The following is a 27,953-nucleotide window of genomic DNA, read 5'->3' as shown; positions in this document are numbered from 1 at the left end:
CGAAGGGTCGATCGAGAGAGCTCCAGGGGGAGAAAGAGAGAGAGAGTTTGATCGAGAGAGAGAGAGAGCGAACGACTTTCGTAACAGAAAGTCGTTGCTGGTATTTTACAAAAACGGGTTAATTTTTAAAGTTTTTCAAAAAGGTGGTCATATTTACGAGGTTTTTTCAGAAAAGGGGATGAAGCTATTTTATAACATTTTTCTTTTGCATTTTTTAAAGAGAAACTTAAATCTACGAGGAATCTAAGAGGGATTAAAAAAATGGGATCCAGACGAGTTTTTTGAAAGATTTTTATAAAATATTCGCTTTGAATTTGTAAGTTTTTCTGAAATAGGGTTTTTTATAAAATACATGATTTATTTCAGAAAATGACCCTCAAAATGGATTTAGATCAAAGATTTTGAGAAAATAAGGATTTTTGGATCTCGAATTGAGATTGGATTTAGATAAAATATCCGAGAAGATTCAAAGAATTGATTTTTTTGAGTTTTTGAACAATAAAAGATCCGGGATCAAAATGGGATCCGGATATCTGATTTGGATCAGAAATTTGGTCAAAAAAAATAAAAATTGAACTTGGATTCCAATGAATCCGAGAAATGAATGAATTTTTGGTCAGAAGTTGATCCGATTATTCAAAAGATGGGAGTCAGGGGCAAAAAGAGAATTTTCGGATTTTTTGGAAAATTTGGGGTGTTCACAAAGACCAGGCAAACCATCCATCTAGGACGGTAACTCTTTGTGAGGTTGTACATTTCCTAGACCAGGTGATCCGGCGTGGATTTTGTAAATCTTTATTATGAATAAATGAAATGTTATGATGAATCGTGATGATCTTCTAAGTTGATTGAGATAGCCACTTATGAATTTATAGATTTGGCTTTTCTATTATAGCATGATTATATATTGAACTCAGATACGATAATCAGATCCTTATTGATTTTAGATCTTGATATGAGGTTATGATTGCGACGCTTATGTTAGCGTATAGGTGAATGACACATCACACCTACAAATGACTAGTTTTGACTTATTAGGTGAATGATACATCACGCCTACATAGTTTCATTGCAAATGATTGCATTATAATTATCTGAGTAAATATATCAGACCTATGTATCATGATTGATATGTATCATGAATATCTAACTAAATTACTTATAAAGTATGTGTGTGTGTTTCACGTTGGAATGGTCAAATGTGATTTGAGTTATTATTTATAAGAATTATGAATGCATATGAAAATGATGCAATGATCTGAATGTCTTAGATGCATATATATATATATATATATATGCGATGACTTGTATGACTTGAATGCATATAGATTATGCTTTATTACGTGAGTTAAGGTTGAATAGAATATTAAGTGATGAAATGTTTTTAAATGCTTTATGTTCGAATGCTTGAAATGAATGGCTCATAGGACGTTGTTCCCTTGTGATGAATAATATATCTTTACCTTTAAATGCTTGATATATTTTCTTTAAGTTTGAGTTTGGGTTGCTTTATCAGACTTTAGCGAGTCTGACCCCGTTTATTGAGACAAGTAATGCAGGTAAAGTATGATGAGTAGTTGGAGCGAATGGTTGGTCGAGCTGCATCCTCGAGGGTCCACTCTTACCTTGCGATCTTGGTATTCATGATCTTTTCGTTTTAAGTACTTGATCATGTACAGACTGAAGTATTGTTTTCATACTCTGATTTGAAATGAAATTAAAACTCTTCATATTTCAGTCTTATATTGTACGTGGTTTAAATGTGTATATCCCGTACATTTTGATTTGATTGATATCTTTAATGTAAACGTGTCTAAAGTTTTAACCGTTTTTAAAAATCGTTTCCGCATTATAAGATCTACTTTGCTTATACTTATCAAAAAAAATGGTCTCAAAATTTCAATATTTGAACTATAATTAAGGTTAAAAATTTTAGGGCATTACAAATGGTATCAGAGCAGTTTGGTAACAGTGGCCACGAGATGCGAGTAAGACGACCGTCGCAAGTAAGGTATTCGTTTCTAAATCCTGTATGATTTGTGATGTTTGAAATGTTGTTGATGTTAACTTAAAAATATGCCTAAGACTCATATTATTTTGTGATTTTTTCTTTGCTAGATGGTTTTGGTAAGAAGGGTCAATGACCTGATGAATACTCTTACCTGTTTAAATAATTGTATAAATTTCGAGGACGAAATTTCTGTTAAGGGGGGTAGGATGTAAAACCCGTAATTTTTAAGGATTATTAATAAATAAAGAACTCATTTTTTTATCTCCAAATTAGAGATGTGTTTCTAGCTTTTGAATTTTATTTATTTATTTATTACATATTCATTTATTCATTCAAGCCAATCAAGGTATAATTTGCATTTGTAGAACTATTTTGGGCTATAAATCACTATTTATATATATATATATATATATATTTTAAATATACTTTTTGATGAAGATTATTGGAGTGTATTTGTGTGTTATTTGGCTCTTGGTAATGATTTATAAGGTAATTTGTTATTTTTGGCTAATCTTGTTATAATTGGCATTTTTTGAGTTTTTGGCATTTGCGATCGCACACGAAGGGTTCGTTGTATTGCTTGGGTAGCAGTCTTTGCGGACTTTGAAACTTCTCAATCTTTTGAGTTTCGATTCATTGTTCTTCATATTATTAAGGTAAGATACCTTAACTGAACTTTTAAAGAGCATGTTTAGGCACTAATTGTGTAAGTGCGTTGTCGTTTCACTGAATATTTAAATGAATTGCAAATATAAGTTATGCCCACACACTTCACTTAGTTATTGATATCTAGGACTCTTGTGATTGTAATTCGGAGATTATGCTTGTCATGTTTGTAGTTAGCGGAATATAGAATGTGTTTGTTGCAGGTACACCTATGTGTGAGTTTGAATGCCCGTGCACTTATGAATGTATAATATATACGCAATGTGTGTCATCATACTTTGGTTTGCGCATACTATGTTGCTTTGTGCGTTTATATGAATTTGATATATGGTGCACATATAACTACTATGGATATGTATAAGTCGTGTTCGATGCATACTGTGAATGTTATATATATTGTCTTGTCATATGATGGACTCATTTATTCTTGTATAGAAGAATGCATGCGAATGTTATAAATTGTTTTGAACGTGTATGTCTTGTTTGCTTGAAAAATATATACGTATGATGTACGGTAGGATGATCAATGAGATTTTGACCAACCCTTACACAATTATATCTAAGGTGATATATCGATTCATGTGGTAAAAAAATGCATATGACTTTTATCGTGTGTGCAAATCTCAAACTACGTAGGAGTTATGTATGTTGAGGTTTAGTTGCTTCGTATTATAAAATGTGTATGTTCACGTATGCATGCATAGAACTCATTTTTTTTACGCATGCTTCGAGGTTCAATTTACGAAGTGAAATGTGTTTTATGGCGATGATATGATGCGTAGGATAATATGCTTATATATGATATGATTTAAATGCCACGTGAAATGAAATTATGAATACATGCGATAAATGTTTAAGTTCAATAGTGGACTTTGGTTCATGAAGCCTTATTGGTTAAATATGTGATTTTATAATTTTAATGTCATATGAAGTGATGCTTTGATTGTATACATGCTTATTCCCGTGTTGATGGCTATCGACCCTAAGAGTGGCCAATTGTATTAATAGATGTATCACAATAGTTTTCATTGGATATGGTACCCGTTGAGGAGTTGTTCCCAAAGGATTCTCTGTGAGGGTCTGCATGACCAGATCAGGTAATCCGGCTAGAGCGGTAAGTCTCTGTGAGAAAGTGTATTATCCAAGAGCGAGTAGCCCGCGAAGACGGTATATTCCTGTGAGGAAGTGTATTGTCCAAGACCAGGCAAATCATCCGAGTAGCCCGCGAAGACCAGGAAGGTATACAGTGGAAAAAACTAAACTACCCCTACAGCTAAACAAATAGAAATATATATTTTATATATATAATAGGTAGATACGTATACATATATATTAATATATGTATATGTATTACCTTATATATATATAATATATATATATATATATTACATTACATAATTATTTACATAATTTAACAGTTCAAAGCATTCATATCCTTTCCTATCATCTCCATCCAAGTCTTCCTAGGCCTACCCCTACCTCTTTTAACTAATATATTTTTCCATTTCTCCATCCTTCTAATTGGAGCATCATTAGGCCTTCATCGAATATGTCCAAACCACCGTAAACGATTTTCTCTCATCTTATTTTCAATGGGTGCAACGTCTACCTTCTTACGTATCTCCTCGTTCTGAATCTTATCTTTTATTGTATTTCCACACATCCATCTAAGCATAAGCATCTCAACTACACTCATTTTTTTAATATGATGTCTATTGGCAGCCCAATATTCCGTACCATATAGCAAAGCGGGCCTAATAGTCGTCCTATAAAACTTTCCCTTCAACCGCAATGGCATTCTACGATCACATAACACTCCAGTTGCACTTTTACATTTAATCCACCCAACCTTTATCCTATGATTTACATCTCCATCAATTTCTCCATACTTTTGAATGATAGATCCCAAATATTTGAAACAATCATCCACCGATATTTCTTGCTCACCAAGCTTCACTACATTGCCATCACTACTTCGTTGCTTACTAAATCGACATTCCATTTATTTTGTCTTACTCTTACTCAACTTAAAACCCCTTGCTTCCAATGTTTGTCTCCATAATTCTAACTTAGCATTAACCCCAACTCTTGACTCATCAATCAAAACAATATCATCAGCAAACAACATACACCACGGCACATTTTCTTGAATTGATCTCGTAAGCTCATCTATCACTATAGCAAATAGGAAAGAGCTTAAAGCAGATCCTTAATCTAACACAACCGTTATAGGAAAATTGGTTATCACCCCTCCACAAGTGCGGACATTGGTTACTACTCCTTCATTGAGAGAAACACATTTCTTCATCATTGTCCACCAGAGAACGTCCCTAGGTACTCTATCATATGCCTTATCCAAATCAATAAAAATCATATGCAAATCTTTGTTCCTCTCTCTATATCTCTCAATAAGTTGTCTAAGAAGATGTATAGCTTCCATAGTTGATCTTCCAGGCATAAAACCAAATTGATTCTCTGATATCATGACAACCTTCCTCAACCTAGACTCAATCACCCTCTCCCAAAGTTTCATAGTATGACTCATGAGTTTTATACCACGATAATTTATGCAATCATGTATATCACCCTTATTCTTATATAGAGGCACCAAAGTACTCTTCCTTCACTCATTAGGCATCTTATTTGTCCGCCAAATCTTGTTAAAAAGATTTGTCAACTATTCTAAACCTTTCTCTCCCAAGCATTTTCAAGCCTCAATAGGTATACCATCTGAGCCAACTGCCCTTCTTGATTTCATTTTCTTCAAAGCCTCTGCAATTTCTTTCTTTTGAATCTTGCGCATGAAGTCACGATTCATCTCATGAAAAGGGATGGAGAAGTCCCCAAGATCCTGAGCATGACTTCCATTAAATAGCTTATCAAAATAATCTTTTCATCTCTCATTAATCTCCTCATCTTTAACTAAAACTCTTTGTGTTTCATCTTTGATGCATCTAACCATACCCAGATCCCTTGATTTCCTATCTCTCATCTTTGCAAGCCTATAAATATCTTTCTCGCCTTCTTTGGTATCCAACTTATCATAAACCTCTTTATATACCTTATCCCTCACGTTTCGAACTACTTTTTTAGCTTCCTTCTTTGCTATCATATACTTCTCCAAATTCTCATTATCATGACTCTTATATGTGCGCGTGTTTCGCGTTGGAATAGTCAAATGTGATTTGACTTATTGTTTATAAGAATTATGAATGCATATGAAAATGATACAATGATCTGAATATCTTAGATATATATATATATTTATTTATTTATTCGATGACTTGTATGACTTGAATGCATATAGATTATGCTTTATTACGTAAGTTAAGGTTGAATAGAAAATTAAGTGATGAAATATTTTTAAATGTTTTATGTTTGAATGCTTGAAATGAATGACTCATAGGACGTTGTTCCCTTGTTTATCACTTGATGATGGATGAATAATATATATTTACCTTTAAATGCTTGATATATTTTCTTTAAGTTTGAATTTGGGTTGCTTTACCAGACTTTAGCGAGTCTGACCCCGTTTTATGGGGGACAGGTAATGCAGGTAAAGTATGATGAGTAGTTAAAGCGAAGGGTTGGTCGAGCTGCATCCTCGAGGGTTCACTCTTACCTTGCGATCTTGGTATTCATGATCTTTTTGTTTTAAGTACTTGATTATGTAGAGACTGAAGTATTGTTTTCATACTCTGATTTGAAATGAAATTAAAACTCTTCATATTTCAGTCTTATATTGTACGTGGTTTGAAATGTGTATATCCCGTACATTTTTATTTGATTGTTATCTTTAACGTAACCGCGCCCAAAGTCTTAACCATTTTTTAAAATCGTTTCTGCATTATAAGATCTGATTTACTTATACTTATCAAAAAAAATAGTCTCGAAATTTCAATATTTGAACTATAATTAAGGTTAAAATTTTTGGGGCGTTACAAAAATGACTTTGAAAGGATTTTCTGAAGAGACTCATTCCCATTGGAGCACAAAACGTGCTTGCCACAGGGGTTGCTTATGGGCGAGGACGTAGTAGGTATGATTTTAGAGAGAAGGGTGGTCAAGGAAGGAATGAACAAGGAAGTCGTGGCATATTACCTACACTCAACATTCCTCCCAATCCGCAGAGACAAAGGACAATACCTACTTGTTTTTTATGCAACAAAAGAGGGCACATCAAAGCTAATTGTTGGTTCAACCCTCAAAATAGAGGAAAGCAATCAGAGACAAGAAAGGGGACAGATAGTTTGAGGAACAATGGAGAAGTCAAGGAGTTGTTATTGTCCGCCTTAGCTGAATTAAACCTAAAAGAGAATAATCAGGGCACTTGGTAAGCTCCTAACTCGTGTTCCTTATGTTGGTAGAAATAGTATAGTCACTGGGGATGGATCTCACCACCTCATTTCTCACATTAGAAACTTTGTTATTCCTATATCAAAATCCTCGCTCACTCTTTCGAATGTCATCCATGCCCCTAACATCAAAAAAAATATTGTTTTTGTTTCTAAGCTTGTTGATGATATTAATGCTTCAGTTGAGTTTACTCCTTTTTCTGTTCGTGTCAAGGACTTTCACACGAGGAAAACGTTCGTTGAAGGAAAACAACAAGGCAATATGTATGTCTTCCAAGAAAATCCTTCTACTCGTGTTCGGCTTGTTGGTTCCACCTTCAAACTCACTGCACCGTCCTCTTCAGTACTTCCTAAGAATGTCTTTAGTCTTTCCGAATATATTGAGTCGAATCTTTTGCATGGTCGTCTGGGTCATTGTAGTGGTCATTTTATTGAAAAGCTTGTTTCAAACAGTCTTATTCCCAAGTCAAGTTTAGGATTAAGTGTTGATAATAAAAAATGTTCTAGCTGTCTTCAGTGTAAGAGTCATGTTCTTCCATTTCATTCTATTAATAAAAGAGCTTCAAGACAGTTTGAAATTATCTTTTCTGATGTTTGGGGTCCTGCCCCAGTTTTCTCTATGTCTGGAATTAGATATTATCTCATATTCATTGATAGCTATTCTCGCTTCACATGGATCTTCTTTATGAAATGCAAATATGAAACTTTCAAGTTATTTTAGAATTTTCATTCCTTTGTTAAGAATCAATTCTCTGAAAATATTCTTTGTTTACGATATGACGGAGGGGGTGAATTCTCCTCAAATGATTTTATTAATTTCTTCCAAACTAATGGAATAAGTAGGTGGGTGTCTTGCCCCCATACACCTCAACAAAATGGGATTGCTGAACGAAAGCATCGCCATATTGTCGAGAGTGCTATGAGCATGATGCATGATAGTAATCTTCCAGTTACCTTCTGGGCAGAAGCTTTTCATTCAGCAGTATATGTCATAAACCGATTACCCATGAATATCTTGAAAAATAAATCACCCTATTTTTCTTTGTATGGCGTTCATCCAAATTATCATGATTTGCGTGTATTCGGTTGTGTATGTTATGTTCATATTGACAGTTCAATGCGGCACAAGTTTCAGGATAAGGCCTTGAAGTGCAGATTTGTAGGATACGCTGAAGATTATAAAGGGCAGAGATGTTATGATCCCGTGAGTAAGCGCATCAAAATATTCAGGAATGTTGTCTTTGATGAATCAAACTTTGATCATAATGTTAATACTTCTGAAATTGAGGTTTATCGTCCTTGGTTGAACTCTGGTCTCTTTTCTAGTACTGATGATATTTGTCCTTCAGAACGTGATCAAAGGAATGAGGGAAATATCATGCTTGATGGCCACACAAAGGACTCAGGAAAGCGTGGTATCGGAACCACTCTTGCCTCCCGAAAGGTATAAAGGCATTGTTTACTCTCGACGAGAAAAGGAGGTTTCTCCTATCTCTAATCAGGGGTTGAACTCTTCCTCTGTTTCTATTACATCCTATGTTCCCAGAAGATCCACTCGCTCTCGACATCTAATTGAAAGGTGGGTTAGTTATGAGAATTTCACGATGGACTTCCAGTTCTTTTTAACCTCTTAAAGTAAGGAAGATCAATCCACAACATTTTATCAAGCAACGAATTCTAAAAGATGGATCGAAGCTATGAAAGAAGAAATGGAGGCTCTTCATGAATGTGGTACTTGGGATATTGTTCTCAGACCACAAGATAAAAATGTTGTTGGATCAAAGTGGGTATATAAAATAAAGTACAAGCCAGAAGGTACTATTGAGCGATACAAGGCTAGACTGGTTGCAAAGGGCTTCATACAGGAGCAAGAACAAGACTATCAGTCCGGTTGTAAAAATAGGCACCATCAGAATTATATTATCATTGACTTTTGAGCAACAGTGGACTGTTAGTCAACTGGATGTCAAAAATGTGTTTTCTATATAGAAATCTAAAAGAGGAAGTATACATGGAGCAACCCACTGGATATGCAGAAGGAAACTCCAAAGAATATGTGTGCAGGTTAAAGAGAGCTATATATGGTTTGAAGCAGGCGTCTCGATCTTGGTTTGACAGTTTTTCTCTTGAAGTAGAGAAAAATGGTTTTAGTCAATCTCTTATTGATCATTCTCTCTTCATATTCAAATGCAAAGATATAGTTACACTGTTATTGATATATGTAGATGACATTATCGTTACATGTAACTCTAATGAGCATATTGAGCAGGTCAAAGAGCTTTTAAATCACAGGTTTAAGATGAAGGACCTTGGTAAACTGCAGTATTTTCTTGGAGTTGAAGTTGACAGGACCACTGAAGGCACGACACTTACTCAACATAAGCATACCATTGATGTTCTCAGCAAGGCAGGTATGAAAGATTGCAAGCCTCTACGCACACCCAGTGTACTCCATCAGAAACTAAGTTCCCAAGATGGAGAGTTGTACGAGGACCCTACAGGATATCGCAGGATAGAAGGGATGCTTCAATATCTCACTTTCACTCGGCTTGATATTGTCTACTCAGTTAATCAGGTATCTCAGTTCATGTATGAGCCGCATATTGGGCATATGGAAGCTGTTAAACGCATTCTTCGATACTTGAAGGGAACTATTGGAGATGGTCTTTTATATAGAAAGGGTATGAATGAGCATGACGCGCATGAACTTCTTGCTTACACAGATGCAGATTGGGCAGGAGATCCAGATGAGCGTAGGTCGGTCTCAGGATACTGTGTTTTCATTGGCCTAAATCTAGTCTCCTAAAGCAGTAAGAAACAAAAGACCATTGTCAGGTCGAGTACAGAAGCCGAATATAGATCAATGGCAGCTGCCACAACCGAAGTAACTTGGATCAGACACCTATTGACAGAAGTAGGAGAATCGATATCTCGATGTCTTCTCTTATGTGACAATCAAAGTGCCATTAACATGTCCTTTAATCCCATCTACCACAGTCGTGCCAAGCATATTGAAATAGATCCCCATTTTGTAAGACAGAAAGTTGAAGAGAAGGAAATTGAACCTGAATTTGTTTGGACTACTGATCAAGTTGCTGACTTGTTTACAAAAAGACTCATCAAGGACAGATTTTGGATGTTGAAAGGCAAGTTGTTCGTGGTTCAAAACCATGTAAAACTTAAGGGAGGGTAAAAAGAAGTCGTCATTCCTATCTGGGTTTGGGTTTGGATTTGAGATCCAGACCCAACTCAAGTTCATTATGTCACATGTTCATTAATGGCTCACTTGTATTTTAGTCTATTGTGTAGAGGGTATTTTAGTACCCTAATATTTGTATTACATGTACTTAAAGAAAAGCCTAACACGTTGATCCCTATTGTGGGTTTTTTCAGCAGCACATGTTCTCCCCTCCATTCTCTCTCTATTCTTGTGGCTGAACCTCAGAACCTTCAATCTCTAACACTAACCGTAGCGAGATTAGATAGTCTAATTTGTCTTTGTTTTTTGTGTTTGTTTCCTGTTTTGCAGGTGGTGTGAGCTTGATCGAGTTTAGGTGGAGGGTGGGCTAAGGTGGACATATCGAGGCACACCCGTACGCACGAGGACAATAGGAGCTAGTTCGCGAGCAGACAAAGACTTGTTATTTTTTTAGTAGGGCATTAGGCCAATTATTTATTTTGGGTTGTATTAATTTTTTTTTCGCTCGAACATTTGTAATAGGTTTCATTGCACATTTGTTTATTTTCAAGGCAATAAAGAATGTGTTTTGTTTAGACTACAAGGTTTTGACCCGTTTATTTGTGTTCGATCCGGACTTCACCACTAGTGTGAACTGGTTATTTATAATTTGATGCACGGTTTACACTGACAATTTTTCATAAAAAAAATCTTTTAAAAATACCTTTGAGAAAAATTGCATCAACCGGCCTTGAGGACAAGGTCGTTTTGAACAGGAGGATTGATAGCATCCCGGCCCAGTTAGCTTAGGTGTTTGGATTTGGACATCCTAATTAGATAAATGGGTATGTTGATTCATATGAGTGTAAGCGGGAAATTGGGTTAGGTAAAGGATATTCAAGTCATTTTCAAATAAGAGGATAAATAAAACAATTAAGAGAATATGCAGGGGCAAAATAGACAGTCTTTCATGCATTATCGAGTTTCCAGGGGGGCATATATGTCTACTTTCAGTATTGGCACCACCCTAGGGGCAAATGGGGAAAATGAAGAAGAATATCTCCCCTACAGATAGGGTCGACCAGCTTGGAGTCCTCCATTTATGGTTTCTTTTCTATTTAAGTTATTATTTCATTTTTATCTGATTAGTAAAAGTTTTCTTGGCTTACCTCTCTGGCAGGATTTGGCTTCTTCCATCTAGAAGAAGATTGGCTCCTTAGGACTCTTGCCTAAAGAGATCTCTCTTCCTCTCACGCTTCCCTCTCTCCCCCTCTCTCACGTTCCATCTTCACTTCCACGCACCCCCCCTTCCCTTTCCACGCCATTGCCTCACCCTGCAAGCCAGCCCTCTAAGTCGAGTGTGCAGCCCCTCCCAGAGGTCTTTATCCTAACATCATTAGGAGTCTCTCATATAGGCTCAAGCTTAGCCAATTGATCCCAAAGCCTTTTGAGGGTACTATAGTATTCCCCCACAGTTTTATCACCTTGTTTGCAACTATGTATTTTGTTTTTGAGATCTCACTTGTGAGCCACATCTTTTTGGGGTATATGTTTGCCTAACATATTCTCAAGCTTTATCGGCTCTTTCAAATTCAAGAATATCATAGCATGGCTCCTCATGCATACTACCCATAAAGAGGGAAAGAACCTTGATATGGCTAACTTCCCACACCTTATAGTTTTTTTATATTCAAGCAAAGCCTTTTCTATTTCAACTCCTTTAAGGCTCTCCTCCTTAAACTCACCAACTTCTCCAGCAACTATTTTTATGAGAATTGATTGAGGTTCCAATGTAAAACCATCAATAAATTGCCACATCTTTACCCATGAGAATTCTTTTAAGCGCCGTGACATACATATTGTAGTTTTTCTCATCAAATTTGATGGGAACAACCTTTACAATTTCTTTATCAGCCATAGCGAATAAGAAGAGGAGAAAGAGAAAGAGAGAGAAGAGGAGATGTCCCAAGTTGATGTAGATGCATCGTAGGCTTCTTTACTTGTTCTGAGCTTTCAACACCTCTTCATTTTGAATCCACAAGGCTTCAAGAGCTTCTAGCTCCGAAACCATGTAATGAAACAACAAGTGCATTATCACAATGCCATAAAGAGGCTACAAATGTATACATACACAAATATAAATGTCACTTATGGGCCAAATACACAAGAGCCACCAAGGGCCAACACATAAACCTCTCAAAAGAGAGGAAAAATACAAATAAAAATAAAAATATATTTCAATATGCTTAGAACAAGCATAGTTACAAAGAGGGGCCAACAGCCCCTTTATATGCAAGAGGAAGTATTGGGAAGCTCCCAATATAGACATTGGGAGCTCCCCAACGGTCATATTTATGACCGTTGGAGAGCCCCAACAGCTCTATGGTCATATTGACCATAGAGCCCCTAAAGGAAAATGAAAAAATACATATTATAAAAAATATAAGAAAATTCCAAGACTGTCCCTAATAGACAACACCTATTACATGTGCAAAATGACCAAAATACCCCTGATTATATACCCAAATTACATAACCAATCAAATATATATATATATATATATTATAATTGTATATAATACATTTTAACATGATTTAGAGAGCTCGAAGCACAAATTTCTTTTCTTGGGAACATATACAAGATTTGTCACTACAAAAAGGATAATGGCAACCCCCCCCCCACACACACACACACATATATATATATATATAGAGAGAGAGAGAGATGAAAACATGCTAGGTTGGTTTTTTCTTTGTTTTATTTTTTAAATTTAACCGTACTGATGTGATCAAAATGCTTGATTTTATAGAGATCAGCCCATGGAGCGATTGATTCCAAAACATGGTATGTTTTTATAAGGTTTTGAGAAATCAATGGCCCAAAATCTTCGTAAATTTTTTAGGCTCCAACTGTCATTTTTCATTGAGAAAACATGATTCAGGTGTCAATTCCAAGTAAATAAACCATGTTGAACACATCTAAGGGGTTAGAATTGCAAAAAATGTACCAGAAACCCCAAAAAACCCATTTAGCATGTTTTGATCTCTCTCTCTCTCTCTCTCTCTCTCTCTCTCTCTCTCTCTCTCTCTATATATATATATATATATATATATATATATAGAGAGAGAGAGAGAGAGAGAGAGGAAAATATGTTAAATGAAAAATCCTAAATGAAACATGTTAAATGAGTTTTTCAGGTCTTTTTTGTTTTATTTTTAAATTTTGACCATACAGATGTGATCTACATGCTTGATTTTATAAGGACCAGCTCTTGAAAATTTTGTATACGACACATGGGTAAGTTTTTATAAGGTTTGAAAAATCAACAGCCCAAAATCTTCATAATTTTTTGAGGATCTAAATATCATTTTTTTCATTAAAAAATTATCCAGGTGTTGATTCCTAGTAAATTAATCATGTCAAACACACATATGGGGTCAGAATTGCAAAAAAAAGCACCGGAAAACCAAAAAAAACTCATTTAGCATGTTCTCGTCACCATAGATTATATATATACGTGTGTGTGTGTGTGCGCTTATGCAGGTGCACTAGTGTAGTGTGAGTGTGCTTGAAAGCATGCACGAGCATACAGGCATGGGAATTGAGTAATCATTGATCTTAGTTAAGTTTGGGTTTCATTAAATGTTGCAAATGTTACCTTCTCAAAAGTGTAGTCCTGTACTTTTTCACAGAGCCCATCCAAGAGTTCAACTATTCTGAGCTCGCTGACTCTATTCAGAAAAAAAATCAGAAGATAAATAGTTAACCATTCAAAGATGGAGAAAAAATTATAAAGATTTGAATTATCTAAATACTTTGCTAAACCACATGAAACACAGAGTATTGTTCTAAAATTCAATAAATGTGATATTTAAAAGTTGCCACATTACAGAACAGTGTAAAAATGAAAATCTTTACTAATACAGAACATTTAAAAATTCCTGAATTACGCAATTCACTCAAAAAAGAGAACTCAATGAAAAGTTTGCGCAAGTAGACTGTGTAGAAAAATAATTAGCACCGGATATAGCAGTGGGACCTACCATTCAAATGGACTGTCATTTCTCTTTCTCAGCTTTCATCTCAAAATGACAGGAACTTACAAGTTTCCATCCATTCTCAAGTAACTTCTTGGTCATATTCAAGTATGAAAGTAAAAGAAATGTCCAGTCAACTTTCACACAACAATTTCAACATAAGGGTGATTAGAAAATAAGAATATGCCTTGACAAAAACGCAAAATTATAAAAAATTCCAAACAATACTATTATACATACCAAATATACACCATAACATAAAGGCTATGTAGGGCAACTTGAACTCAGTAGTTTTAGATTCTTCAACACAAATAACATTGTAACGAGTGTATCAAATGTTGCATAAAAATTCAGAGGCATTTTGTGGAAGTTATCGCAAAATGAACAGATTCATAGAAGCAAGAAACCAGAGCAGGAAACTAGAGCAATACTGCATAATCAGATCATATTGAATCATGAGGACAAGTATGTTTATGGAATATCATGTTATGCTAAATATACATATACTATTTTATTACATGCACTAATTGTGTAAAATATAAGCTAAATTTTGCCATCAAAACTGATGTATGGCACAAGAGCCTTAAAATTTATTATTAGTAACAAGAAAACAGCTAAGCCTATCTGGTCTTCCAATGCATTAGTGCTGCTAGTTTGCATTATTCTTGATTGTACCTGTAGTCGATCATTTTTCCTTCTCGTTGGCCCTTGGAATCCAAACGGTGCCGCATATCTAAATGATTTCTTGGTTTTTCCTAAAAAATATAGGACACAATCAAGAGAGAGAGAAAGAGACCACCAAGAGTATCAATCAGCGACAAAATAACCAACAAATATATTTAAAGAACAATTAAGTTGTAAATCCAGGTTAACTTATTTCAAGAAGATGTTAAGCTAGACTTCTTGTAACGAACCAACAAATAAAGAAAGCAACTAGCACTTATATAACATTTAAAAAACTTCTCCATCAGAGACGATTTATTCGGAAGCAGAACTGCATCCCCAATATGAAGCAGCTCTGGTATGTGTTTTGCCTCTCATTCTTCCCATAATGAGACCAGCTAGTACCTACAGCTTTAATCAGATTCAGAAAGCAAAGTTGCACCGGTTATCCAACTGGTCATCTGTCAATCCATCTCACTCCTTTTTGAATTTTGAGATAATGAGAAATCTATAAGCTATAAGTAATTCCCACAGCCTATTAAAAGAAGGCTTTTTAATGGAATTCAAACCCAAAATGCCTTGGTGATGCATTATTTTAATAATTAACACAGCTATCAATGACCCAACTAAGGGCAACTTTGAAATGTGAGCAAGTGATCCAATTTCATATGAAAGTGAATACTCTCACCTAATTAAGTTTGCCTTCAATTTTAGGATCGACTTTTCCTAACTAATAAAATAGGATCCTAGCCAATAAGAAAATCATGAAATTCAAAGTCACATCACACACTTTGTGACTTTGACTCCCATGAAAGTGGTTCTCATAAGAAAGTTGACAATCAGGAATGCCAATCCTCCTATGCCTCACCACAAAAACAACATCAACGCCATCCTTATCCTTAAAAGCTCAGTCAATTCTATGCATCATTGCTATAGTTTCATACCAACTATGCTATGTGGATAACATTTGGAGGTTGATTTCTGGTATGGATAGTGGTTTTGGAGGACATAGAGCCAACTTAATTTTAATGCATGCAAGCTAACATCTAATCTCACCTAAGTCAAGCATAAATGTAAATCGTATACAACGAAGTCTTCAACCGTAAGCCTAATATCATATGCATGCAAGTATTAAACACCAAAGTGGGGTTTCAACTACCCATCTATATTTAACCTTGACCCACACAAATCCAATGCAAACAAACCTCCTTTTAATATTTATAACACAGGTATTTCAAGTACCTAGAATACACTTGTCAACGCTAACACTTCAAGGTGCTGGTGCCGGCACATGTACATACAACCACAAAAACATGCATGCACACACATTATATTTTTATACATGTTTTGTGTCATCATATTTGTTTTTTATTTACACTCTTTTTCATGAAAACCACCTCTGTCATAATTGCAGTACACACATGAAACCATGTACACACACCTGCATCTCTGTAACATAGATTTAATATAAAACTTCTTAAATTTGATTTGGACCTAGTCACTCAATTTTCAAATTCATCCATTTTGACTTATGATGTATATCCAGGTTGAAACTTGAAATACATGAGACAGAGAGAGATTCTTGTATATTACTTTTTTAGATTAGATATGGTTGTTGGTTCCTCAAATATGAAAGTGAGAAAAAGAAAAAAAAATCTTCCTTTACTACCTTCTAGAATCAAATTATATTATTTTCCATAATCTAGGAAGGTAAATACTAATTGAAGACGTACAGTTGATGCGGCATTACATCTCTCTAGCCATATGATCTTGTTTAAAACTTTAAATCCTACAGCTGAAAAGGCAGTATTCCAAACAGTGTCACAGGAGAAGAAATACACACACGTGCATTTGTTAAAGTTGGAAGTGAGAGCAGTTTGGTGTAGATCTCATTTGATTTATGGGAAATTTAAAAATAAGAAAGAAACATGTTTATCTATGAGTTTATTTACTTTCAGACTTCTGGTGTTTATAATGTTTTAGGACCATGAATGGGTCTAATGCACAATGAGAAAGAGACATATAACAGTCCAAGCTTTTCTATACCCCACTTTTAACAGAGGCAGTTATGGGGCCAGAGGGAGAGGAAAAGAGATAAAAGTATGCTTTGATCCTTTTGATAATCATGATTAATTGGACTCTCTCTCCTCTTTCTCATACTTTTGTTTTTTTTATCTCAGTTTTCCCAATTGTGTGTGTGTGTGTGTGTGTGTGGTGTGTGTGTATGTGGAGTTTATGTCCTTTTCAAGCCTATCCATTTGAATAGGCGGTTTGACTTGTATATGTGTGTATGCCCATATATATGTTATGTATGTTATCTATGCATGGATGTACGTGAAGAAATAGTCAAAATCCCTATTCAACATTACTATAAGAAGCTTTCATGAAACACCAAGCACCAAAGTGCCGAAAGGACATATGGTGATGGAAGAACCAGACTAAAGAAAGCAGCTCTCTGATTGTCAAAAGGGACAAGAAAATGTAACAGTAAATAACACAATGGAGTAAACCACATTTAACAACTGACACCAATTACGATAAAGAATATGTAGAGCATAGGGACCCTTACATTGGAAAGACCAATCTCTAGTTCCGCCTGCACAGAATTTCAAAATAAGAACTCAGATTAAACAACTTTATCAACCAGAAAATAATAGTTTAAACTAAAAGGGAAAATAAAGTATGCTTCAAAATTCATCAAAACAAACTACTAAGCTAGAAAGATAATGCTGATGATAAACCTCATGCTTTAATAGCAATGTAGCATAAACTATCATCATGAATGAAAAATAATATGCAAAAAGAAATTGCAAATATATAGGAAACCTAAAACATGACTGGACTATCTTCTTCCATACAAAACATAAAAGATGATGTAATCGTAGTGGCATGCTTCCAAACATTGGATATGACTCTTCTAAGGCTAAGGATAATACATTTTTCTAATGCTAAGGATATGCTGGGTCCAGAGACTCCAGACCACTCAAAGGATTCTAGAATGAAAACCAAAGAAACCTAGAAACAATCACAAATTTTGCAAAGGGTTCTTCAGTACAGAAACTGGGCAAGTATTCGATTGTTATAATGAGAAGACATCTTTGGAAGTTCAGAAATGACCACATGACTCAAATGTAGCAGCCCAATTATGAACTACAGACCTTTGCTGAATGCTGAATTAACCATGATCTGCAAAGAAACCTAGAGCTAGAAACAATCACATCAAGCAACGCCAAATTTTGAAAACGGTTCTTTAGTACAGAAACTGGGTGAGTATCGATTGTTATAATGAAAAGACATCTCTGGAAATTCAGAAATGACCACATGATTCGAATATAGCAGCCCAATTATAAACTGCAGACCTTTGCTGAATGCTGAATTACCCATGATCTGAATGCCATACATGGTACATGACAGAACTTATCAATAGAAGGACGTTACTATTCATGCTACTCTTGGCAGCTCAGGACGCACTTCCGCAGACAATAAACACTTCATGATCATCCTTTAATAACATACAAAGAATATCACGAATATTTGGATGCAAAGGAGTCCATACAGGCCCTCTCCAAAGTTCAAAGGGATCTTGATGTAGTTTTCGATGCACATGCACAAGGTGGTGACAGTAAAAGCAGTTCAGCAACAACAATCAGCATGAATTTGAAGAATCAAGAGGGTAATGTGACATTGAATCACACCATCCTTATCATTCCAAACAAATCCTACAATACAGCACCACGTATACCTAACAAACCACCAATATCAACCACCAAATGAGGCCCATCATGCATTCCCCATCTTTATATACAGCTTCTCACCACGGTGATACCAACATCATCATGAAAACCCATTTGGGGATCAAAGAAAATTTCAGAAATTGAAAAGTATAACACTTGTCAAATAACCAACATATCACACCATCTAAGAAACAAGATCATATGCATCCCCAACAAAACCAGAAGAACGAAGAACCCAAAAAAAACATGGGAAAAGAGAGGGATGGGTTACCGCCACGGCATTGCAAGCTCCACATTTGTCCTCAATGCAATCACCGGACGCGGCAACGGCCAAAAGGACGACGACCCACAACATCAAACGATCCAGAAAGCCTCGCTTGGCCATCAATCTCCTCGATTCTTGTGCCTTTGTTCTGCCCGCTCGCCGGACTCCCTGGGGCTCACTGGTGGGGAGATGGGATGGAAGCGACCGGACCAGAGGTTAGGATATAACAAGGGAAGTTTGGTGAAGGAACCGTGCGATCCAGCGGCTGCGATTCTCCCGATAACCTCGGTCACGTCATGTATTTGAAGGTTGTTAGAATGGAAACGGAAACCGGAAACGTCTTGAGAAAGGGAAACGGGAAACGAGGTTTTTCATGTGTACGTGAAACTGAAAACGGAAAAAATTGGAAAACAAACTTGAAAACGAATGGGGGAAACCAATGCAAACGTTTAACATGAAGAAAAAAATTAACAAACATGAGAAACGTGAACCCCATGAAAGGAAAACACTAGAAAAACTAATAAGAAACATGTTTCTCAAATAAGAAAAAGCTGGTTTTCATTAGGCCTCTTTGTTTTATTCTTAGAAAGACCTTACATGAGAATGGGCACAGATTTTTAAAAATTCTGCTCAGCTCGTGTGAAAGCTTTCACAAGGAGGAATAAATTTACAAAAAATGATCATACTCTATTGATAATTTGATGCATTTCTCTAAAAACCTTATAAGTTTTTATATTCTCTCTATGTCTAAAATCGTAAATATTTGGATGTAAAAAGACCTTTTTATCTTTCGCACATATGAATTTTCTCTCAATTATATGATTGCTTTTTACAAAACAGTTTGACATCGAAAACCTATATTTTTATAGTTTTTGAAAAGTTGAGATATAAGCCTATAACTTTTATATTTTGAATCAAAACTGAAAATCCCTCTAAGATTCTCATTTCTGCATTTCAAAATCGAAAGAGAAACATGTTATGCAGACTGGAACAAGCGTGGTTGCACCTTTTTTGTCTATTCTATACTATTTTCAACTACATTCACTGAAATTTAAAAATATATAAAAAAGGACAGAGATAGATCAGGACGTTAGCTTTTCAACACCACCAAGATCACCTTAATTTGATGAGCAGTTTGAGAGAAATGGGTCTGAAAAATAGATTGCTTTGTTGTTCCAATCCGAAACCCTAGAGGAGTTTTCAGCTCTGACTCACAATAGAAAAGTAATAGGTATATGTCTTAGTTTTTCAACAACTATAAAAATGCAGGCTTTTGACTTTGAATCGAGAGATCCAGACCTAAGAAGAGAGACTATTATGCAGAAAATATATATGCAATTTTCACATATATTTCTTTGGTTTCCTCTTAAATATATGTGGAGTTTCTACTATATATGTGATTTCTTCCTAAATATATGTGATTCCTCTTTTGTATGTGATTTTTTCCATAAACATGCGATTTTTCCTTTAATATATGTTGTTTTTCTTTAATATATGTGATTTTTTTCCTAAATATGTGTGATTTTTCTCTTTTATATGTGAGTTTCTCTTAAATATGTAATTTTTCCTAAATATATATGATTTTTATGAATGAAAAATCACATATATAGGAAGGACTCCATAAACATTTAGAAGAAAATCACATATATTTAGGAAAAAATAGCATATATAAGAGGAAAATCACATATATATGAGGAACTCTGCATATATTTTAAAAAAATCATAGAAAATATATGCAAAAATCATATATTTAGGAAGAAAATCACATATAAAGTAGAAAAAACGCATATATAGGAGGAACTTCACATATATTTAAGAGAAAGTTACAAAAAAATATTTGCAAAAATCGTACATATATTTTCTTAGAACAGTGTATGTTCTCAAGTCTATATCTCTTCTCTCTAACATCGAAAACCTGTTTTTTTTATAGTCGTTGGAAAAGGGAGACATAGGCCTATAACTTTCATGTTTTGAGTCAGAACCGAAAACCCCTCTAGAGTTCGCATTTTTTAGCTCTAAAATCGAAATATAAGCATGTTCTATAGACTGGAAAAACTGAACAGTCTATCTTGTAGAGAATGTTTCTCTTCAACCGTTCATCAGATCAAGGTGATCTTAGTGGCGTTGAGAAGTTAATGTTCTGATCTATCTTTATCCTTATTTTTTTCTTGATTTTTAGTGCATGTGACTGAAAAATAGCATAAAACAGTTAAAAAATCATAATTGTACATATTTCAGTCAACAGAGCATGCTTCTATTCCGGTTTTGGAATGCAGAAACGAGAACCTTAAAGGAGTTTTTGATTCTGACTCAAAACAGAAAAGTTATAGGCATATATCTCAGCTTTTCAACGATTATAAAAATGTAAATTTTTTATATCGAATCAAAGCGATACAGATTTGAAAACAAAAATTGTTCTGCAAAAAGTAGTCATATATTTGAGAGAAAATTTGCATATATTTAGGAAACCGCATGTGCAAAACGTAACAATGTTTTCTTAAAACCAGATATTTGTGATTTTGGATATGAGAAGAATAGCATCAATTGTAGGTCATTTCAAAAAATGCATCATAATTGCCGTATATTTCATTTCTATAAAAAGTGATAGGTGAGAGAAAAAACTAAAGTCCACTTGTGTGTGCTTTACCACCATGATGATTTGATGTTTGCTTCATTCATGATGGAAAATGATTACATTAGGGTTGCCAACTCAGCATTTTTGCATTGATGTTTGCTTCATTCATGATGGAAAATGATTACATTAGGATTGCCAACTCAGCATTTTTGCATGTAAGTTGCATGAAACAAACAAAGTCTTAGGCTTTGTTATTTCGTTTGTTTTGTTACAATGTAAAAGAAAGGCTTTGTATGAGAATGAATGAAGACAACAAACAACAACAACAACAACAACAACAACCACGCCTTCATCCCAAAACAATTGGGGTCGGCGATATGAACCAAAAAAGAAAATCATTTTGGGTCTTCCACATGAATCTTTCTCCTCCAATCATTTCTATCCAATGCCATGTCCTCGGTGAGGTTCAAAGCATTCAAATCCTTTCCAATCATTTGCATCCAAGTCTTCTTAAGCCTACCCCGACCTCTTTTAACTAATATATTTTATCATTTATCCATCCTTCTAATTGGAGCATCATTAGGCCTTCGCCGAATATGTCCAAACCACCCTAAACGATTCTCTCCCATGAGAATGAATGAAGATTTAAAAAAAATCCTGCCAATTCAGCTCATGTGAAAGGTTTTCATTAAAGGAATGTATGAATTGATTTATATATAGAAAGTGATAAGTGGTGAAAAAACTATAGCTCACTTATGCCAGCATGGCACTTTCCCTCCATGATTTGATGTTTATTTTATTCATAATGGGAAATAATTACAACCGTTAACTCAGCACTTTTTCATGTAAGTAGCAATACTGTGAACACCCCAAATTTTTCAAAGATTTACAAAATGACCTTTTTTGCCCCTGACTCTATTTTCTGAGAAGATCAAAGTGATTTAAAAGCTAAATTTCAGTCTTTCTTCAGATTTCTGGATTAAATGCCACATTGATATATTCAAATTCAGTTCCGGGTCTGAACTCAGTATTTTAAATCCAAATCTGAGCCCCGTTGTCCGATTTCCAAAATGAAATTACGAAAATACCAAAAAAATGATTTTGAAAGGCTCGGGCAGCTCGTCCGGCACTCTGTTGGATCCTCGACCCTATATTTCTCAGTTCGAAGTTATAAACCTCGATTATTTCTCAAAAATTAGGATCAAAACCCATTTCTGAAGAATTTTTCTCAAAATAGTTTTTAAATTCTCAGAAAAATTCCTTTTTGTAAATATTTTTGCAAAAACACAAAAAAATTAGTTTTAACTTTTGTTTTCTCACAAACTTTAGGATTTTATTCTAAAAATACAAAAAAAATAGAAAAGATAATGCAAAAACAAAAAAAAATTAGGAAAGTTATGTGGAAAACAAAGGGGTTTTAGCTTTTTAAAATCAATTTTGCCAAAAAAAAATCAATTTAAAAATGTTTTATAAAAAATCTTTTTAAACGGAGCCTCTTTTTGGAAAAACCAGCAATTTTTACAAAAGAAACCCTCTTAGGGTTTCTCTTGGGAAAAAAACTTCGGAAGAGGATGGCCGCGCTCTCTTCCTCGCCCCTCTCTCTTCCTCTCTCCTCCATCGCACCATCCACCCTTCGATCAGGGATGGCCTCTTCCTCAACCCTTAATCCTCAACCGAACCCCTTCCTCTCGAACCTCCTTCTTCCCCTTTAAGAGAAGCACTCGAGGGAACCCTAGAATCATCGCTTTTCACCTCCCCATCGCTTCGCGCATCCTTTCTTCCCCTTCTTTTCTACTTCCCGATTTCTCTTTTTTTTTTACCTCCCTTCATTTCTTCTCGCTTCCCTGGCTTTCCCCTGCACAGCGGAAGGATACTGATCATCCCACAACGCCAAGAAGGGCCTCGCGGTTGAAGGGGAAAAACCTCCACCCCTTTTCACCCAAATCTCTGCAGCGTTCCTAGCTTCTGGGTGAATCCACTGTTGCCATCCGTTATCATCCTACCATGGCATTTCTCTTCCAGGATTCCTTCCTCTCCACTCCGATTCTAAAGAGAGTTCCACAGCCGAGCTCTCATCTATTGAAAATCATTGCCAAATAAGGAGGTCGATTTGTGGCAAACGATCCGTGGTTTAAATCAACTATCTCTGCTGCAATTACAGGTAAGTAAGCACTTCTTCCTTCTTGGATTCTCTACCGAATTCTTCCCTCTTCATTATATTTTCTCTTGTTTTTGACGATTTTATCTGCTGGTTTTCCTTTCTTTTTCCTTTTGTCATTTCTTTTATTTATTTATTTATTTATTTATTGTTTTCATGCATATATTCCCTTTTGATCTCCTTCATTTTACCCCGTTAACGCATTCCCCATCACACTGATTCGCCTATGGCAGCTTCAGTCGATGGACATGCAATATCAACTGAATCTATGATTCTAACACATTTTCGTTCTTTTCCTTTCCAAAATTTCTTTATATTTAAGTAATTTGAATATCAGTTAACTCTGTGCCTCCACTTTATTTTATACCATATTCCCCTTTTCTGTGGATTTTCCATTTATCTCTGGAATCTATATTGATTTGTGGATTCGTCACTCGACCTCCCAATTTCAGTAGTATTGAATATCAATTTTGCCCGTTCAATTAAAGGATATATGACGACTCATGAAATCCCCAAGGCTGTATAAAGGGGAATGGAGCATATAATGTTCATCTTCGGTCATCTATGGTTAAGTTCTTGTTTAATGTGGGTCATGAATTCTCGGTTAATAAGGCCATGAGAAGAGTTTGTCGACGTTCCTGAAATCTGAAGATATTTTGGAAGATCAAGAAAACATAGCAGAGAATAGTCGGGTATGAGCTATAATGTTGCTTGCGGGTTAACCTCATCCTCTGAGGCATCATAGACAGCATCTCCCCTATCTTCATGTTTCTTTGATTTCTTTGCAATTTATGGTAAATTCCACTTGCCCATCATAAGCATCCATTTTGTCTCTCATATTCCTGTTATATTGTGATTTTAATCTCAAATATCCATGGCATTTGGTCCCTGCACATTAGTATCCATAACGGTGAATCCATGAAAGGACCAGATTCTGCGCATGAGTAAGTTATTAATATGCTCTATTCAATGATGGTAAGCAAAGAAGCACTAGGAAGAAGCCCACTGCCGGCAATGGCATTTCAAAAAGGTCAAATCCAGATTTATGAGGTATGTGAAGTTATCACTGAATGTTTATAAATCCACTCGTTGAATTGCTGAAGGACCAACGAGTGAAAGTTTCATTCGTCACCCCTATTACAATCCGTGCTTTCCATAATATATTAGCTGCATTTTGTTTTCAATATATTGTTTGATGTCATTTTCTGTTTCTGCAACTCTTTTTTTTTTTTTGGGCTAGCATGTGCATATCATCTCCAGCATCATGTGTCCTGCTAAAAATCATACACTTCCCCCTCCTCCTAAATCTAAAGAGGTGATGACAATGAATTGATGTCCCAAATAAAACTGAAGATCACTGGTCGAAGACCATTCAAGAGAAGATAGCAATATTCTAGGGCTAAATCCAATTTCTCAAAACATAAACTTTGGTGTGAGCGCCGAAAAATCTTATAGAATAATGTTCTGATTGTAGCTACTTCTTCTGAATCTATTGAAACTCTGCTGAATTTTGTTGGACAGGGTGAGATAAACACTGACAAAGAGAATCCCTCCTCGTCGGGGTCTATAAACAAATTGGTTGAAAATTTCACCAGAAATGGATGCTCTAAATGATAATAACCAAAGGCATGATGACAGATGATTCACATGAAAGGAAAGCAGATAGACCTAGCAGCTCGTCAACAGATCTCGACTGCAGTTTGAATCCTTCCAAGATGTTGATGCTGAGTTACCAGTGAAAGATAAACAGCGACTTGAAGGTGCACATCTGGAAGGTTTAACCCCTCAAACAAACAGAGAGGATTAACTTACTCAACAAGGACCCATTACATGGTAAAGCTGTTGTGAATGGTATAAAGGATTAGGATATGTGATGCATAACCAGTTTGAGAGACTGATAAACACTTTTGCTATATTGTTGGAAATCCATGCGCTGACTAGTGGCTGCTTAGCTGGTTGGTATTAGAAATAAATTAACATTGGGAGGAATTCACTAAACAGGAATTACCAGACTTCACTGGTAAGCCATTTACATCTCCTTTGTGGTCTGGTTGCCCCTCTTTCCTTGAAAGAAGACATCTACAGGTATGTATTCTCTTTATACTCTCTGGGGGCATATGTGCTGTTATTATTCCTGTTATGTTACAACAAATCATGATTCAGCACGTATATATTTTCAATTCTCAATTCACTACGTTAACTTGCATTTCATTACAACAATCCTTCTTTCATCTGCATGCACATTTGTTGATTTACTACATTATGTACACTCCTGGCTACAGCTTCACTTATACTTCTTCGTTGTCATATAGGTGCATTTTCACAAAGCCCCTGCAAGTAAATTAGTTGCTGCAAAGAAATCTTCCTTGACGATGGTCCACGATTATCGTGCCATTTGTCACTGCGTCTGCCAAATCGAATTTCCATCCATACCATTTCACAGTTGCCGTGATCCATCAATATGCCACCATTACATTAGCACCTATACCATACTGTTGAATCTTCCGTATTTACAGTATGACATCCGTAACCCCCCTACAGGTTATAACAGTGCTGGCTGTGTTTTTTTTTTTTTTCTTAGCACTCATAGCAGTGACAACCACTGCTGTAGCCGCCATCCTGGCATTTTGAGCAATGTTGGAACCTTTGTTACACACAACTGTCATCATGCATCGCATATTCCACTATTTCCACTACCTGTTGCTTTCATTTATCACAACCCATCCACCCATACACAACATCAGATGCTGTCATTATCACTATGAACCAGTCTTCATGTCCATCCTGTAGCAGCACCTTGCTGCTCTCACAGCAACCCATCTACTGCGCTACACCTCCTGCGCTAATGGGATATTGTCTTGATGACATATTTCATGTCTAACATGGCAGCTACTTGCTGCATACCTGCCCACACTCAGCTCCAGCCGACTGCTGCCCAGAGCCAATGCCTATTACTTTCTCTGTGCTCCTGACACAGTGTCCACCAGCACTTCATGTTTCACCATACCTACAACTCCCTTTTCAGTTGCTACAGCACCTTTACACCTACTGCCCCTTTTAGTTTGCAATAATGGAGTTGAGATTATCCCACTCAATGATGTAGAATATGTTGGAGAGGCTTTGATCCTATCTGCAGAATTTTGTAAATATTGTTACAATTCCAGATTTAGGAAATTTTAGGTGTTTTAGCTGCAAGGTTTTCATATATCTCATATTTATTGTCATATACAAACATATACATATATATGTAGGCATGTTGATATATATGTCATTTTTATTCTTCCTATTATAAATATCTTGCTATATGGGCCTCTCTACCATCGATATCCACATGATATGTGTAGATTTTTCTTCCCTTTTCATACTAACCCGGTTGTTTTGCAGGAAACATGTAAAAGATATCATTATTTGGGGTTGTATATTTGATTTTATCCATTGTAATAGTTAGGTTGGAATAAGAATTTACATTTCTTGCTTTAGGTAGAATGAATGAGCATTATAGAATACCATGAATGGTTTATTCCATGCATTTTTCCTTTATTTCTCAAAATCCCCACAATGGTGAAACACGAATGGCACGTGCACCATTTCGTAAGAGGTAAGTTAATTCTAAGTTGACGATTTACACCAACGGCCATAGTCGGGGTGTGAACAAAACTTAGAATTCTTATCTTTTACGAAATAACATTGGATCCACACTGGATCCACTTTCAAAATCCATCATATTTTCTCAAAATATTTTTTTTTCTTTTATCAGAATTTAACTTAGGATTAACTCAAAATATATACCAAGGGCCATAGTCAGGGTATATTGAGAGTTAATTTTATTTTAAATTCTATAAAAGCACCAAAAGGGTATTTTATCCTTCACTTGAATTTAGATATGACTATTATATAATGCATTCAATGACCATAGTCAGGAATGTATTATATCATTAGTCTTGTTTAAATTCACTTGAAGAATGAGATATGATTTTCAAATTCCAATTTCAAACTTATTCAAATTCATTCATCATATAGGATAGAATTACATCATATTTTTCAAAATTCTTTTCCAAAATCCAAGTGATCTCAAATATCTTTCTCAAGTCTATAGTTTAAATTCATTCTTCTATCTCATCTCAAAAATTTAAATTCCAAGTTAAAAGTTCAATTTGACTTTGAAATTTCAAAATTCCATCTTTATATTCTTGACTCATTCCAAATTCAAGCTCCAAATTCAAAGTCCAAATTGACTTTGAAGTTCATTTATAAATTCAAAATTCTCAAATCAATTTTGAAATTCCAAAATTCCAACTCAATTCAACCTCC

At 35.4% G+C, this 27,953-nt stretch overlaps 1 protein-coding gene across 3 annotated transcripts in view; it reads right to left on the bottom strand.

The window, feature by feature from the left end:
• The window catches only part of LOC149832672 (uncharacterized), a 67,670-nt gene extending 48,482 nt beyond the window's left edge, over positions 1-19,188 (bottom strand). For 2 of the 3 annotated variants that reach the window (XR_016433126.1, XM_090012550.1), the window contains exons 1-4: positions 18,916-19,187; positions 17,480-17,506; positions 14,923-15,002; positions 13,869-13,941 (exon numbers count right to left, since the gene is read on the bottom strand). Coding sequence is in view for 2 of the 3 variants with exons in the window: in XM_090012550.1 (XP_089868676.1) it covers positions 13,869-13,941; positions 14,923-15,002; positions 17,480-17,506; positions 18,916-19,029 (294 nt within the window). In the remaining variant the exon portion in view is untranslated. Of the gene's footprint in view, positions 1-13,868; positions 13,942-14,922; positions 15,003-17,479; positions 17,507-18,915 lie in introns of all 3 variants that reach the window. The other variant, XM_090012551.1, reaches the window with a different exon arrangement.
• Positions 19,189-27,953: the final 8,765 nt, after the last annotated feature.

The sequence above is a fragment of the Nuphar pumila genome, chromosome 7, assembly GCF_984573655.1.
Source record: "Nuphar pumila chromosome 7, dmNupPumi1.hap1.1, whole genome shotgun sequence".
Lineage (NCBI taxonomy): Eukaryota > Viridiplantae > Streptophyta > Magnoliopsida > Nymphaeales > Nymphaeaceae > Nuphar > Nuphar pumila.
This window is presented reverse-complemented; position numbering and strand designations above follow the sequence as displayed.